General features: G+C 38.8%; 1 protein-coding gene across 3 annotated transcripts in view; it reads right to left on the bottom strand.

Moving 5' to 3' along the window:
- Positions 1–18,111, bottom strand: part of stim2b (stromal interaction molecule 2b) — a 73,667-nt gene that overhangs the window by 31,617 nt on the left and 23,939 nt on the right. For all 3 annotated transcript variants that reach the window (XM_041779316.1, XM_041779317.1, XM_041779318.1), the window contains exon 2: positions 4,190–4,320. In XM_041779316.1, coding sequence (XP_041635250.1) covers positions 4,190–4,320 — 131 coding nt within the window. The remainder of the gene's footprint in view (positions 1–4,189; positions 4,321–18,111) is intronic.

Here is an 18,111-nt window from a genome sequence, read left to right as displayed (position 1 = left end):
AGAGACTAAAGTCAGGAGGTGGATCTACCCTTGCATTCCAAAAAACGCCTTTAAAACATTAAAGGGATAAGACACGCCTACTCTCTGCTTCCTACTGTCCCACATCAGCCACAACATCATTCAGTCTGTACTGCATTTCAGATTTTATCAGTAGCTATAATGTCAGAATTATTCTGACTTACCCAAGCTACCTGAGTGCAAAACCATATATGGTCATCAAAGAAGGCACAAATTAATTTGTGAGGTTTGTGAGATTAATTAATTAATCTGAGGAATAATGCGAAACATGGACTATAAACATGTAAGTACTCAACCATTGTTTTTGAAAAGAAAACAACTCACTGCTGTTCTTTGTTCTTCTTTTAGCAAAGAAATGTTGTCAAGTTCTGATAAAACTGGCGCTTTAGCAGCATCCACACTAACCTCTTCCTCCATAACTGCACCAGCTCTTGCTGCTGCTTGTTTACATCACGACTCTGCTGCACCTGAAAGTACTGTCCCTTGTCGCTGATTGGTCCCGTCACTTTCTAACCGGGCCTAAATGGTTCAGATGGGAGCTTTGCAAGATGGATTCACCAGTGAAAAACAAGGAAATGGGCGTATCCATCTGCTTTAAAAGGTTATAACTTTAATACTTTGTGCTTAATTTCAAGATTTTGACCCTAACTGATCAGCAATAACAGTGAATACCCATACATAGGGGTGAGCAATATATCAAGTACACTGGATGTATTACAGCTTTTGCCACGAGATGTATAAAATGACTATCGCAACTACTGAGTATAAAAGACGTGGACGTTTTAAGCTGTCATACATTTTTTCTGGAGTTTTGCTTCTCCCGCTGTCTCCTGATGCCTCTCTTACAGCAGACAGCAAACACCCCCATCCATTTAAAAAACTCTCCTCCATGAAAGTGCGGAAGAGGGAGGGAGGCATGCAAAGAGCAAAAGTGTATTATCATGTTAAGAGACAGAAGTCTGAGATGAAGATGGATGTTTTGGTTCTGAAAAAAACAACACTAGATCTGTCATCTGGCAGTGGTTTAGATTGCAAAATAAAAAAAAAATCAAATGTATTATCTCAAAAATTCTATGTTTTGGTTCATGTACATTTATGACTTTTAAAGTAATTTTTTTTCTTGAAAATAAATAACTGTTAAACCTTGAAAATGTTCCATTTTTTTTCTTGAAAATGATCATATCCTCTTATTTTTGTTTTCTGGAGTGGCCCTGATGCCCCATTGTAATGATGGATAGTTTATACATAAAGCTTTAATCAAGAACAAGCATTTGTGTTGGAATTTTGTCATTGAAAACAATTAAAATTGATGTGTACTTTTCCAAGTGGGTTCTGAGAAGGGATTCGTTTTTCTTAGATACGAATAAGGGGGCCCTAAAGAAAACGGTTGGGAACCACTGTATTAGAGACACTAATGCTAATTTAACAACGTCAACATGTGTTAATATGCAGGCTTCCCTTTAAGTTACATTGGATTGGTAAAGCCCCTAGTTCGTCACTATAATGAAAAATTAGTGATCTTTCTTCTCCTCAACTACAAACTTCTGCTGTTATTGGAAAAAACGTATTTCGGATCCAAAGTATCCCAATTTGTTTTCTTTGAATAAACAATTTATAAGATTCAAGCCAATAGTATCGGAGTAACGTAGGATAACTGACAATAAAAATCCACTTGCTTTAGCAGTGTACATGAAACAAACTGACATACAGTCTCTAATTTGGTGAAAGCATTATGTTATGAAACTCTGCCTTGAGAAAAGCTCCTCAAAAATGAGCGTTGGCCAAAAACAACTGTAGCAGAGAAACAGACACGACTCTTTGCCCTTATAAAGACAAAGGATGAAAACAGTGCCCTGTAACACACACTGATACAGAACAGCACAACACATACAGGAATCAGTGATACATGCAGAGACACATCGCCTTAATCTGGGCTGGGGGCCACATCTAACACTGGAGGGATCTTAAGACAGGACTCATACATGTGAGGCCACCAAAGAGGGCTGCAGGGTATAACTGTTTCTTACACCAGCACTTCTCAGACGGTTAAAAATGACTCCCCACCAGCACACACGGGCAGAATGTGACCATGCTCGTTGATTACTGAGAGACGCAGAGGGCACAGCAGGTCAGGGCGCTCTCAGGTGTCACTTTCAACCCCTCCTTGTCACTCACAGAAACGAGTCCTATCTCTCTCTCCAGATGTGTTACAACGTTCCAAATTCTGACGCCACTGTGTCTCTGTCCCCTCAAAACTAGCTGCTGGTGTTGATCATTAAAATTTTCCCCACTTTACAAACGACAGGAAAACGTGAGCCTACCGCCATAAGGGGTTCCTCATTGTTGGTTTTGTAAACTAAATATTTGCTGGCATGTGGTGATCTGCTTTCAGAGCTGACAGGAAGCTATTCTTGTGGCAACAAGGAAAACATTTACAAGCAGGTTGGGTTTGGTTAACCTAATTACCGACAAAATGCCGGATTTTTGCCAAGATGATTATATAATTCAGCTATCTATTTAGATTTTCTGTCATTTCCTCTTTCAGATTAAGAGCCATGTTTTTTCACCTGCTAAAGTTTAAGCTCTCTGCTCCTCATTTTTTTGCTGGGACACCCTTAGAGATAATGGCAATTACTACTTTTAAAGCCTTAAAAATGGCTACCCTTATATTAAAAATAATTTTCCGTCAAGTGTTAATATTAATCCAAACACTTCCAATAGATTTCAATGCCATAGAAATCCTTTTCTGTAGTGTCAAAAGTTATTCTTGGCATTTTTAGTCTTTTTTGAGAGGGGTTTGGCTGCGGACCTTTCATCTCTGATTGCTACGGACAATCATCTGAAATACTGCATATCTCAGAACAAAAGTGTTGTTTGCTCGTACAATGTATTTCCAGTTATAGATTTTTTTTTAAATAATTAACTTAATTCATAAACAAAGTCTTGCAGTTCCAGTCATGAAATAACCACATTGCAAACATCACGGACTAAACATTCCAAAGAAAAGATGGAGATAAAGGTCAGAGGTCTAATCCAGGATTAAATTATGTATAGAACCGTTTGAGAATTAGTTGCACAAATGGTGGCTTTCTTTAGCTTATTTTATGTTTAGCTAAAGCAAAAATAGCTACACTAGCAACGTAATTAACATAAATACATAAGCCACTGTAGCTAAGTTAGCTTTAGCAATGTGAGCTTTTGTAAACATAGCTAAAGCTAATGTTGCTATGCAGATATCACAGATATCTTACATAGCCGATTTGTAAGCTTCGCTTTAGCAAGGTTAGCTATGTAGCTATGTTAGCAATGTACCTCCACTATCTATAGTTAAGTTAGCTTAAGCAACGTTTGTGTCAGAAAACATAGTTAAAGCTAACATTGCTATGCAAAAAACGGGTATCTTACATAGCTGCTCTGTAAGCTTAGCTTTAGATTGGTTAGCAAGACTGACAACGTAGCTACGTAGCTCCGCTCTCCATAGTTAAGTTAGCTTTAGCAATGTGAGCCTAAGCAAACATATCGAGAGTTAACTAAGATATGTAGATAACATAGACACGAAGCTTACGTAGCTACTTTGTTAGCTTAGCTTTAGTTACATTAGCTATGTAGCTTTGTAGTACGTTATCTACAGAGCCTACAAAGCTAACAAAGCTAGAGAAGCTACGTTTGCTGTGGTAGAATGCTTTCATGGAGAATGAACTTTATTCCTAGAGTGACTGTTTGTTTAACTTTATTAAATGCTTTGTAACCATTTTTAACTTTTACCTTTAGGTGTCCTCACCATTTCCTTAACCCTTACCCTTACTGTAAACTTAAGTTAAATCTTATTTTATTTCAAAAGTTTTAACGTGTATTTCCATTTTGCGATACGTGTCGGGTCTGTGAGAGTGGCCATCAGAGATGAACCGTCTGCAGCCAGACTGTCTTGTCTCTTTTAGTTCATTTTTCAAACACATTAAAGTTGAAAGCATTTGTTTGGCATGTTAAAGCCCTTCTCAAGCAAGGGTTTGTGTATGAAAACATCTTCAATCATCTTAAAAGTTATTTCAATTTCTTTCAGGACCCCTGCAGGAGATCCTGGGTGACCACAAGTTAGGATTTGCCTTCAGTGTTGTGCATCATTGTGTGAGTTATATAAGCAGCTTAATAACTTGTAATCAACAAAGCTCACCTCCACACTCTCGTTGACCTCTATTCCCCCATCATTGTCGTCGTCCAGCTGTTTGTGAATGTGCCGCAGCGCCTCTAGACTGAAGCGGTCAGCCTCACCCATGCATGGCGGCATCACATTAAGACAGGGGTCTGTGGGGGAAAAAAAAAAATCCAGGTCACAGATGAAAGGTCAGGAGAGGTTCATAAAGCACTCATGGGGGTTTACACAATGATCACATGTCCAGTTACTATGTGCTAGAAACAAACAGTGCAGATCTGCATTATTACTCATTGTCATTGTTAGCACACATTAGCTCCAGGGTGAACTACATGCTGTAGGATCAACAGCCAACTTCAGCTTTTACACAAACAGCTAAGATGAAAATTCAAAATACCACGACTTCCAAGAATTTTTGCTGTCTGATTCATCATTCATTGTGCCATCTTTAACAGCATACTTGGGTTCACATGTGCTGGAAGGTTTACATTCCAGACAACATACTCACAGAGTGCAAAAACAAAAACACTGAAGTGAAATGAGATGTTGTTTTGCAAAGCAAGTCTACTTCATGCAAATATTGTGCCATGAGCTCAGCAAATTACTTTATTTCTAGTAAGCAGGTAAGTTAAAATCTTTGACAAACGACCAATAATGGGGTTACTTTTTCCTTGTTTTTCTTTTTTTTTAATAGTGATTTTTTTTTCCAGCTAGAGGGCCAAACATGCAGTGATTCCAGGCTCTTACAGTGGCAGTAAAGACCATTTGAAATCAGATGGATTAGATGTCCTATAGCCCAGACTGCATATGGAATTGGTCTGAGATGCCTTCATAAGGACTGGATCTGGATCTGCACTGGTATGCATTAGAAACAGCCCTGTAATCTGATACAATCTGCGGTATTCTGCTTGTAAACAAAAGCCCGGCTCTATTCATGTCCATCCAGAAACCAGCTCTGAAGCAGGCTCCTAGGAGTTTTTAAAACCAGATCTCTGCAAACAACACATCACAACTCTTTTCTAGCTTCTTGTCTTGAACCGAGCAGTCATTTAAATTTTACCAGTACCCCACACTGGTTATTAGCCGAATACTACACCTCCATTTATGTTACTACTGGAATGTTCCTTTTGTCTTCATGGCGTAATGGTAGCAAGGAATACTGATTAGCCACACTGCTAACCCTGCACGTAGCAATACCAAGCCAAGGTAAAAGAACCATGGACACGGTGAATGTATGGGTTGTTGTTAGCATAAGAGGTTGTCAGTGAGACAGTTAGTGCATGGTGCAGATGCACTACTAAGGTGCAGTCACTGGGCATCAGAATGCCCACCACAGATGTTAATGCATTGTTTAAACAGGCTCAGGAATCTCAGGTGATACTAGCATTTACACTTTCATTTTGCCCAAACATCAAAACCCAAACACTCTCCTCACATGGCTATTGGGATTGGCTAGTGGTAGATAACCCTAATTAACCCTGACTGGTAATGCCATTTGATTGATTGAGGCCTTCCAAATTAAAATAATAATAATGAGAACAAAAAATAAAAACAAAAAAGTTTTTTCATGGGGCGCAAGTGGCTATGTTGTTGTGTCCATGTGCTCCATATCATCAGGGCAGTTGCGTGTCGACCCTGCTCTCTCTCTCTCTCGCTCCCTAGCTCTCCCTCCAGTTTCTAATTCTATCCACTGTCCTGTACCAATGGAGGTATAAAACCGTCCCCCACAAAAATGTAGTGCTTATTGAAAAAAAAATAAGTTGCTGCTTTCGGTGAACTGAATTTGAATAAAAACTGACAGTATTTGAATTCTAGGCTGGAGTCAGAAAAAGGAACTCTTAGTTGCACTGTCATAAATGTAGAGCAGCATTGTATTTCCCAATTTCCTCATGTTTCTTACTGATTAAAAAGGGGATGTTTCACTTTTGCTTGTTCACAGGAACAGTTATTCGATACACAGTATTCATCCATTATTTCTAGCACTTGTTCAGGGTTGCGAAGTGGAAGGAGAGGATCCCAGCTGCCATGGCATGAGAAGTGGGGTACATGTTGGACTGGTCGCCAGTAAATCAGGACTGACAAACATTTACCCTTACACTCACAACTATGAGCAGTGTCCAGTCTCCAATTATCCTAACCAGCCTGTCTTAGGACTTTGGGAGGAGCCTGGTGTACTTGGAGAAAACCCATGCATGCATGGGGAAAACATGCAAACTGCAGCAGCCAACTTCTTGCTGTAAGGCGAAAGCAAATAACCACTTAATCTCAAGTCCAGTCCACTCAACACACCAAAAATTTTCAGATTACACCTACTTTGATGTACTGCTTTTGGAGCTTGTGTGCAAAGACAAGTTCTATATCTATGGCAATGAAGAGGCAACAAAGCTCTTTTAGCTTAGCTTAGCTAAGAGACAGGAAACAGAGAGAACTAGTTAGCCTTGCTACATAGGAGGAAAAAAGAAAGTAGGAACACTCAAAACAATTTATATCATCTTTGTTCAACCCGCAGAGCTTTCAGTGATTTGCTGACAAGTAACAACATATAATAATTTGGATTGTATTTAATTGTAGTGAGCTAAGAGGTATTAATATTAAGATGCTGATTCCTTGCAAGTTATGCATTTTTCCAACAACCGGAGAACACTCAAGGCCTCGTTTTAATCACACACAAGCCCCTTATGGCCAAAATGTTGCTCCAAATGCCACAAGGGAAGTGACCACACCTGCCCTTCAGGCATTTATTAAAAAATGTGCCATTTCCTTGTGTAATTTGGAGTAGGGACAAGTTATTAAATGAGCTTGAAGCTCTCCGTGTTTATACTGGACTCTCTAGTGTGCTTTTGTCATTTCCCGGAGCGTCCCCAGGCATCCCCACTCTTGTTTTTATTCAGTCCCCCTCCCGTCCCACCAGGGAATCGAGCCCATTACTTCTAGCCCTCCAAGCCATGGACAGTTTGAGCTGGACAGGTGCCAAACTGTCTCAGCGGAGCCACAAAACACACAACACAACGCCTGAAACAGACCCACATACACACATAAGACATCAAAATGTCATTTGAAGAGGACAGAAGGCCCAAACATAAATAAAAGACTCAATAAAATGGATATAAAATCACAGAAATTATTTTTTAACCAATAAACGCGTGTTTCATGTCAATCCAAGTACAGCCAAGGCCGTGTCCAAGACCCACAAATAATGATGTTCCCTGTTTGGCAAGAGTTCCAGAGCAAATACTAAGCCAAGGGAGACACAACAACACAACCCAAACAAGTTGGACAGCAACGCACCCAAACACATGCTTCAGGGTTTTAATTGCTGCTTGCAGTGAGCTATCAGAGTGCCTATCAGAAAGAATATCTGGATGACAGGAAAGCACCAGGGAACTACAAAAATACTTACAGGAGACAGATAACTGTTATTTCAGGAACTATTTGTGGATGTGATAAATATTTATAAAAGCATTTTTTGTTATTTTGGTTAGAGGACACAAATTGCCACAAATTCAACATAACTAGAGTTTTGTTCCCTACCAGTAATCAAACTAGAAGTCTCTCTGTTCAACAAATGCTTAGAAACAATAGCTAACGTACATTTCCCAAGTCAATGTGTAACAGTTTTTGTGGAAAAGGCAAATTTCATCTTCTTATCTAGAGTTAGATGAGAAGATCGATACCACTACCATGCTGGTACAGTAAATACAAAGCTGGAGTTGACTAGCTTAGATGAGAATAGCTTAGCTTGGTTTAGCTTAGCACAAAGACTGAAGACAAGGGGGAGCATCTGGCTAAAAAAAAGTCCAGCATTACTTTAAATAGTCAAACATTATATCAGGTTTCTCTAACTTGTAAAATGTATACGTTTTTTTGTACCTTCTAGCCCATTATCTCTATCTTCTTTATGCTAGTATCTATTGACCATTTTCACCAGACTGTTTTTATCATGTTGCCGACTACAACTCTCCTAATGAGCAAGGTTGTATTTGAACAGTCAATCATTAACTAATGAAATCTGAGAAATAGGCTGTTATCTCACAATTGAAGTAAAAATCTAAAAGGACATCAGGCCTTATTGAAAGATAAACAACTTATATGGTAACGTATATCAACTGAATACAAACTTTTGCTAGTTTTTAGCCACTTCTTAGCAGGCATTATTATATAATGATAATATGGAAAAACACAGAATCAAATATTCTAACGCCAAATATCCACACAGAGTCAAATACCTTGCTAACACCAAATACCTAGCTTACAACAAATATCCAGCTAACATGGATGCCATGAGGTCAGGTGGAGAGTGGCTAAATGCTAACATTAGCTCTTTCTTTTTGTTAGTTTGTTTAAGGGACCTTTGGACAGTGCCAGTGTGGCCTGTTATCTGTTTCCTTGGTCTTTGTGGACTAAGCTAATCTGCTTTTGGTTCTAGGTCTTTCCTTAACATACTGATTGAAATTTGATTGAATTTCTTAAAATAACAGTGGCACCTGATAAAAATGATATGAAGATATCTACTTCTCTTTAACACTATTAGGTTGACTGAATTAGCATTCTGGGACCAATGCTGATTATTAGTTGCTCATGAAACCGATAACTGATATTTTAAACCAATATTTATTTATAGCAAAGATGAAAATCTTTCAGTGAAAATTCTGAATTTGAATTGATATAAATAAGTAAAACAGTAAAAACGTTGAGTTTTATGATGACTGTACACTTTGTACAATTCATGTATGTATTAACCAACAAGTGCTCCCAACTCAAGTAAAAGCAGGGAAAACCACTGTGTAAAATGCCCAAATTCAAGTATTAGTAAAAATTTTACGTCTCTGTATTACTGTCAGACAAAATATAATCAATGTGATAAAAGCAAAACAGTACCTTAAAATAATACATTGTACTACTGGATAATAACTTCTGATGCATTAACGTTTTAATCACTTAACCATCATCTTGTTAAAAGATGAACCAGCAAAAGACGTTTCTTAACCCATTCAACATATTATATGAGAAATGTGACGTTAGATAACATTAAAAAACATGATCTCAAACAGATAAGTAATGACACTAACAACATCAGCTGTTGCTCAGTACATCGTTTCAGACCTTATTGATTCACAGTGGAGGCTAACGTTAGCCCTTAACAAAGTTCCCTGTTAGGGTATCTTCTTTGGTGTAACTGTAAAATTGGACAGACTTGTCATCATAGAGACTGTGTGCAGGACTTCGGTGTTTTTAAAATTTCAGTGTGGAGGATCATCATGTTTTTAACTTCAGAAATAACTGCTGTATATTTCCTCGTCAGTGGGGCATGATGGAGACTCTGCTTAGCTCTCAGGCCGTGATGACTGGCTAGAACTCATGGAGGTCTTAGCCATTTAGATAGTGTTGGGGCGGGACATTAGGTGAGGCTGTGAGGGAGAAGATTAATTAATTAATCATATCAGTGATCAGTAGAATATAATACTGATAATCGACAAAATGCCAAATATGGTTGTTTACATCAGAGCAGCAGCCAATTACTAGAGCTACAGATAGAGCATTTGATTGGGATTATGGGCATCAACTGATAAAAATATAAAGGATTAATTTATCCAATTAGGAATTCTGGGGCCTCATACCAAAGGGATCCAATGTGTAATCATCTAGCCAGCCAGTTGTGTGCATGTCTAATTTTGTTAGACTCACTACTGCATTAATGGAGAGATGTCAGGGACTGGCCCCTTTAAGCAGTTAGGAGTTTGGTGCCTTGCCTAAGGGGACATTGGCAATGGTCGAGAAGCGAACTGGCACTTCTCAAACTTCCAAACCCAATCTCCAACTCAAGTCCAGAACCCTGAACTGGCAACCCTGGCTCCCAATCCAGGGTCAGACATATCAACTAAGATACATAACAGGTTATCATTAAGCCTTCACAGTAAATCCTACAGGCAACCATGCAACCCTTTTCCGCGGACTTCTGGTGTTTACTGAAACAAGACTTGACACGTTAGTGATAAAGTTACCATTTGGCAGTCCACAGAAGCAGCAAAAGAAGACATGTGACTGGAGACAGGCCCACTGCTAAGTTTGGCTGAGAGGACACTGGGGAGGATGTCCACATCAAATGAAGATACCAATGCTGGCAAAGGGCTTCACCCTGATACAGTACCAGAGGTTGGATAACAGAGTGGGTGGGTAGAAGTGAGTGAAACCAGAGCGGCCTCTTCAGAATCTCTGTTTGTTATCCCTCTATCACAACTGAGCTGCTTTAACTAAAAAAAAACACATCTTTCTTGTATGACAATATCAATCTTGTATAATAATATCAAAAGGCTACTGACAGTTTTCACAGCTAAAATTCTCAGAACAATGTTGTAATGTGCAAATCAGAGCTTACCTTGACTTAAAATGGGTAGTAAAAATCCAAAGGACAACAGGCCCCATTTATTGGGGAAATTGATACCCTGTCTGAAAGCAACCAGAGCTAGCATTTACCTGCTGTAACTAGCATTACAAAATGATAATGAAAAACAAACCTTAGCATAAAAAAGTTCTAGCTAATTTCATTGACCCACCCAAAATCAAATACCTAGTTAACTTCAAACACCAAGCTAATGTCAAATACCTCGCTAGCATCATATTCCTGAAAAAATGCTAACAGTGATACTTTACCAATGGCTAGAAAGTGAAACTTATTGCAACACTTTCCACGAGGTTAGCTAGTTAGTCGTTTCATGATAATATTTACAGTTCGATAAGAGTAGTCTATGGGTAATCAAATATGTTGATTAGCTTGATATATTACCTGATGTTGCTTATTATTCAAGTTACGAAACAGCAGATTATATAATATCCAATTTCTGCGCATTAGCATCCAAGGGATACCAGGCCCCATCTAATGTTATATATTTGCTAACCCATTAGCTACTGTTTGACACCTGCTACTGTTAACATTCAGCAGCTTCCCAACCAAAAAAACATTTTGATTATATAACCGCAGTATGGAAAGACAATTCTTCTTACTAACGTCAAATACAATAGCTTTATGTACATGGCTGTAGGCAAACTCCTATAAAACACTGATTTCCTTCTACAGTTGCTTAGAATTTTGTTTGTGCTCTAACACTGTACCCTGGGTTAAGCTAGGGAATGCTATCATATGCTGCTATTTTAGCATAGATTATGTGTTAGCAAATATTTGTTCATTAGCTTAATATGTAAGGAAATGTCCCTCAAGATATTAACCCTGAGCCACTTCCTAACTAACATTACAACTGTATGGATAATAGTATGGAAAAGCAGTATTACAGGCAGACCAAGCAATGTTTTCCATACTACCATGGCTAGGAATTAAAACCTTTCAGTAATTCTGTGTTACAACATGTAGCCTGGCTGCTGGTTTAGTAGTCACTACATGCTAACACTGGCTGCTCTAAGAGTAGTTAATTAATTATTGAATATGTTGCTCCAGTTGGATTTCACCCGATTTCACTGGAGATATTCCCTGCTCTACTGGTGACTGAACTGGCCTCTTATCATTCAAGTGCTGCAGAATTGATAACACTTCAACTGATAGCCAGAGGAATAACAGCAATGACAATATTTAGGCTTCTTAGCCTGTTGGTGAGGTAAAAGAAAAAGTGCTGCCAAAAGCAAAGAAAGGTGATACAGTATATTCTCCCAGGATGTATCAAAACAAAAGAGTATCCTAAAATCTTTTCTTACACTCCTACAAGTTTCAGTACCTTTAACAATTAGCCAGTTTAATCAATAGAGATACAGCAACTGTGAAAATAAGGGTCGATACTGATTTTTAAGATGACATTGAAGGCGACTGCTGATACTGATGTTTTTTATTACTTCTATTGGTGTAAGACAGGGGTGTCAAACTCAATCACAGCAGGGGCAGACTTCTGAATTTTGGCCTAACCCTGAGGGCCAAACAGGGTCAACATTCAACCATAAACGGTCCACCTCATTTTCACCAGCAATGAAATATTGGGGGGAACCTTAGCACTGATGATAAATACTTCTGAGATTTGATGAAGTTAAAATAAGAAGTTTAACAGCTCAAAATCTGAGATGAAAAGTCAAACTTATTAGCTCAAAAGGTGAAAACATGGCATATAAAGTCAAAATCATGTTTTTCAATGAAAAAATATATGAGACAGAAGTGGAAATCATTATTTTTAATGGTCAGATCTTGAGATAAAAATTAAAAATCACAGGTTTAAAACATCAAAGTGTATAAAATTTTAAATTTTGAGTTTAAGAGGTCAAAATATGCTTACATTCTAAAATTGAGGATTAAAAAGGTAAAATTCTAAATTAAAAGTCAAAGTAAGGAGCTAACAAGGTCAAAATGGGAGATTAAATTCAAAATCATGAGTTTTTAAGGTCAAAATATTACTTAAAATTTAAAATTGTGAATCTAAAAGGTCAAAAATAAGATGAATATTCAAACTTACGAATTGATAAGGTCAAAATATGGCATAAAAATTCAAAAACATAAATTTGTATCATAACTGCAGAATTGAAAATATGAATAAAAACGTAACTTAAGATCTTCTCCCACATTCCTGACTTTCAATCAAATTATTATAACGTTTTACTTTTTCTAATTTTCATGACTTAACAATGATCATCAGGGTTAAGTTTACATTTTTAAATTGGAGGAAAACTGCAGACCTCAATCAAGAGGGACAGTCATAATAAAAATATGATGTCATGCAGTGGGCCAGGTATAACTGTACCACGGGCCGGATTTGGCCCCCGGGCCTTGAGTTTGACACCCCTGGTGTAAGACATCAAAATTTCTGACATTTGACCACAAAAACAGAACAGAGTTTGTTCAACAGGTCACTTGGTCCGCCTGATAAAGAGCCTCTTCTCTAAATCAGCAGTGAGGTGTACTGGAATCCAGCATGAAACTGAACACATCAGATAAAAATCTGCTCCTGACATCTGTTAATGCCACATGATTTACCGATGTACCAAGGCCTGAAAAACTCTTAGTTATATAAAGTACATACCATACTCTCCTACAGACTGTGTACTAGAAAACTGAAACCTTGTCGACATTTCAATTTTCATAATCTCACTTCACGATAACCACTTAGAAGGAAGCGCATACCCCTCACTGACAGAAAGATTATCACAACAAGGCTCTTTTATAACAGCACTGTGTCCACTCCTAAAACATCTGATGCTGGAGGACTGGTTGCATAATTCATTTGCTTAGCTTCCCAGTGCAGTTTACATAGCCTTTTGTTTGCATAGCACGCATATCTATTTGGCTGTTTGGTAACTTAAACAGGCAAAACTCAAGTACTTTACTTGTGTTTTACATACACATAAACACACAAAGGCCTCATGTCTGTGAATCCCAGTTCCACTGCTTCAGAGAGGCATCAGGATTAATAGCAAACTTTCACAAACAACTTACCTATGATGCTTAACTTCTTTATTTAATTTTTTCTATACTGGTGGCCTAATTCTGTTCTGCATGCCTGCAAAAGCCTTCATGAACCAACTTTTCTTCTTTAGATCACAGAGAAGAAGAAAATTTGAAGATAAAACGTGAGAAATAAATGCTGTCATTCACTGACAGCATTTACGCTGGGCCACCCAGTGTGCAATTCAAAACTATGACAAGCCTTTCCCTCCCTGGTGGCCTATTTTTGAGGATGTTTGAGTATGTTTAGGGACAGTCAAGAGCCTTACAATGAGGGACTATGTGACAGGAACTGGCTATCGTGACCTCGAGCGTTCCAGGGGGACGCGCGCAAAATCAAAACAGCCGGGAGACGCGGTTCCAAAAGATGACAAAATTGGAAAGCGCTGGGTTATTTTTAACCTCATCAGGCTCCCGGTTGTCAGGATGTAAAAGCCCAACAATGGCAGAGGTCTCCCTTGCTTATAAAACACACATGAGCAGATGTTGAGCGCGCACACACACACACACACACCCCCCCACACACACACACTCACACACACACAGCAGGCAAACACAACCAGGGAAAGCAGTTTCACTATAATTCAATTTGCCATAACTCACGAGCTGTCACAGAGGGCGACAAGTTTGGATCAAAAGACTCTGATAACAAAAGCGTTCAGCTGTCAGCTGCCGCCTTTAAAGTGAATCCCAATGCTTCTTTTTGTTTTAGTGCGATATATGCATGTGATTAAGATGTTTCTATCTTAAGTTCCACACAAAGCTGTTCAGAAGGTGACAGCAGACGCAGACAGCCAGGAGTTTGCGTCTGATGTACTCACGGCGACTTTTTGGGGACTTCCTTGAACCTGGTCCCTCGAGACATGCAGATGTCTTCAAGTTTATGAAAATGAAATCAGTTTGGCGGACCCAGCATCCTAGCCCCAGTGCATTCTGGGGGTGATCAAATGTAAGACAGCGCATCTTCACTAAGTGTCAGATAAACATTTTCTCAAGCATGTTTGATGTGTTAATTTGACAGAGGTGACAGCTCAGGAGTAAAATTGGTTTCTCTGCTTGCTTTTTTCTCGTATGAGCTTTTTAAGATCAGAAATATGGCACAAATGTACTTTCCAGGAGAAACTTTAAAGTAAAGATCTGATTGTAATCTAAAGGAAACGGTACCATACAATATATTACCATAGAAAACAGTACATTATAGCCATATGAAGCAACATATGATTTTTTCCTTCCCGATAGGATTCTGATATTAAGGTGTTGGGTATCGGCCGATACCGAGGACTGATCTGATACCAGTGTGAACTTTCAGGACTGACTGTACAGACTAGAAAAATATTTTAGACCCATATTTGACTCAGAACATGGCTCAGCAAATAGAATCATAATGTACAGCATCTCTGTGACCCTAAAGTTGTTTTCCTGCTGATTATTTTTAACTCCTAAATATTAAAATAACAATAATACAGGGGGCTGCATCACAGGCTCTCTCTATCTCTCTCTCCATTATGCTCTATTCTGCCAGCATCACCTGATTTTGGAACAGCCCAACAGTGACGGACAGACCCTCACAAAGGGTAAATGATGTGGCAGTTAGCATTTGAGTTAGCATTCCAGCTAGCAGTAATAAATAATCGTAATTCCATTAAAATGGATAAAAAAGATGTTCAATATCAGATTTAGTTTCAGGCTCGCTGAAAATGCTGCCCTCAGGATTCAAAGGCATCAATAGCGTCAATGGGACGACACAACGGCAAGAGGAAAAACAAGTAAGAGGCAACGATTTATGGTTCAAAAGTTATTTAACTTTTAGTAAACTGTGTCACTTCTTCTTGTGTATGACAGCACCGGTCTGGAAAGCATTTTAACGATCACATTCAGAGAAAAACTGTCCAGCAGCCACCATTCTTTGCTGCTGCAGTGGGTCCTTTGGTTCTTCTTCGCTGCTCTAAAAACAGTAGCCTGTGCATGCAGTGCTTTCCGGCAGTAAAGAAGAATTGATTTCTGGTTTATAGCGCTAAGAGCAAAATATAAAGCTAAACCAAATGGTTTCAGACTGGTGTACTCGCCAATACTGTATCAGAATCGGAACAACTCTACACAATATCATACAATACAATACCATACAACACAATACTGTGCAACATGATAATGTACAACACAATACCATAAAATATGATACAATAGGATAGAATACGATAGGGTCAAATACAATTGAATACAATATGATGTGTTACACATAGGATACAATACGACATGGTACAAGACAGATTTGATTTTGTGCATGTACAGTCCACAATCCCAAATTCAGAGCACTTCTCATCAGCTTTTACTGTTAAAAACTTTCAAAGTTGAATATAAGGTCTCTTTTACATAGTTTTTCATGCTTAATATTTCCCCTTTTCAAAGATATGTCACCAAGAAAATACAAAATCTATGTAAATGAATCCCTTCCTGTCATTTGCAGAAGCTGCAGACCTGGAAATTAAACGCTCCAAAAGATAAGCCAGACCAGTTTCTGCACCATCATTGTTATTGACAAAACCAGTATTTGAAGTCCTGCACCTTCTTGATTTTGATTTGGAAGTACAAGTGATGAGCACAGGGCTGCTCCAAAAGTTAAACTGCTTTTAACTGAGAGTGCTACGTGGGGAGCAACAAGAAACATCTGGTTGCATTTTTGCAACCACGATGCTAAGCTCCAAACACTAGACTACACTGACGTTGTGTTGAAAATGAGCATTTCCAGCACAAAAAATGACAGCTGTGGACACAAGCCCAGTGCCCAACTTCCTTGTGCTTGACAATTAAAAATACTACATACATGACAAATTTTAAAAGTCTGACTTTTTTTTTTTTTTTTTTTTGTTTAAGATCAGGCTTTTGAGTGAAGAACAAACAATTCATCGTTTTTACAATTAAAAGATTAAATAGAAAAAATAAGTAATCCAGGTAGGTAGTAGTGGAGTATCTTTAGTCCATAAGGAATGCTTTGACAGCAATAAGACATATCAGAGTCTGATATATCCTCAAGGTTTCTCTTATCACAAGAGAATTCTGGACATATTTTCACAAAGAAAGATAGTGACTCTTTCTTCCAGCTTCAAAGGTTTGGGTATAACTTTTTGCAGCACTCAGTAAGAAAGACAACGACTCCTTCTCTCAGTATGGTGGCAGCCTGCAAACACAAAGCAATGAGCTGTTTGTTCCCACGGATAAATCCGTCTCAAAGCTCCAGCAGCAGAGGCTCCTTGTCAGCACCTTAAACCCACAGATTGAGCCCTCCACCAGGGACGACTAAGATTCACATCCTCTCTACCCCCACCACGCTCCAAACCTGATCTTGGATGATGTGCCAGATTCAGTGTAAGAGTATCTGCACAGAGGGAGGGGAGCAGATGGGTGTGGGCACAGGCGACACTGAATTAAGATAGCAGGATGTGATGGGTTTGACATGCAACTCAAGGGAGCCGAGTGGCCTCTTCTTACCCACAAAACTGCTTGAGATTTCTCTGTGTCCTTGGCTATTACCTGCTCTTGCGTTGCCTTTATCTCCCTCTTGAGTGGAGACACAAAAGTAGACATATCAAAGACACCGAGGCAGATGTACAGAACCTATTCAAACACCGACAACATGATCACCGGCAGACTGGAGGAGCAGACCAGGACAAAGGCGTGCCAAAGCAGATTAGAAAACATGTCAGCAAACAGGCTGCACCCTAAAGAAGTTTCACCTCGTTACATTTCAGCCTCCTGACAGTGAACACATCTCAGAAACTCCCTGGAAAGCTGCAAGTTGATTTAATTAGGTCAGGTTTAGCACTGGAAATCAACTTAATACAAGACTATTGAAGGAAAATGCTTTTAAAAAGACATGAGTGAGAAGTCGCTTTCTTCTAAATTGGACTTTGCTGGGAGTAATTCCCTAATTTACATTTAATGTCACCTGTTTTCAATGAGTGTTTGAATTCAATGCAAGAAATTGCATTTTCAGAAACAGTCTAGAGATACTGGGTTCGCAAGCAAGTGATGAACATAGAGGCCAAAAACCTTAACCTATGACCCAAGACCTCCAAAACATAATCAGTTCATCCTTGGGTCAGAGTGGACCAAAAAAAAAAAAAAAACTCAAAGCATTCTTGACATGTTGGGTTCCCAAACAAGAGAAGAACATCGGCCTTGATCATTGATCTTTAATTGCAAAATGTAATCATTTTAACTTGTTTCAAAGTGGACATTTGTCCAGAGCCTGAAGAAAATCCCTCAAAGCATTTTTGAGACAATGTCTCCAGTTCTTGTTTAACAGATTTACCTAGCGCAGAGACAAGTAATATCGCAAACTGGCCTGCAGGCCTCCTAGCGTTGTAGTAAGATGAAGGGAGATAAAGGTCTTGAGGAGTCTTGCACTAAGCTCACAGGCCGTTCAGGAACGTGTCTTTGCAACGGAATGGCTTTTTTACGTTCGCCATGTCAGCTCGCTCAAACGGGTTTGAGTGCCAGTTTTCTTTCCTCC

The sequence above is a fragment of the Cheilinus undulatus genome, linkage group 22, assembly GCF_018320785.1.
Source record: "Cheilinus undulatus linkage group 22, ASM1832078v1, whole genome shotgun sequence".
NCBI classification, from domain to species: domain Eukaryota; kingdom Metazoa; phylum Chordata; class Actinopteri; order Labriformes; family Labridae; genus Cheilinus; species Cheilinus undulatus.
This window is presented reverse-complemented; position numbering and strand designations above follow the sequence as displayed.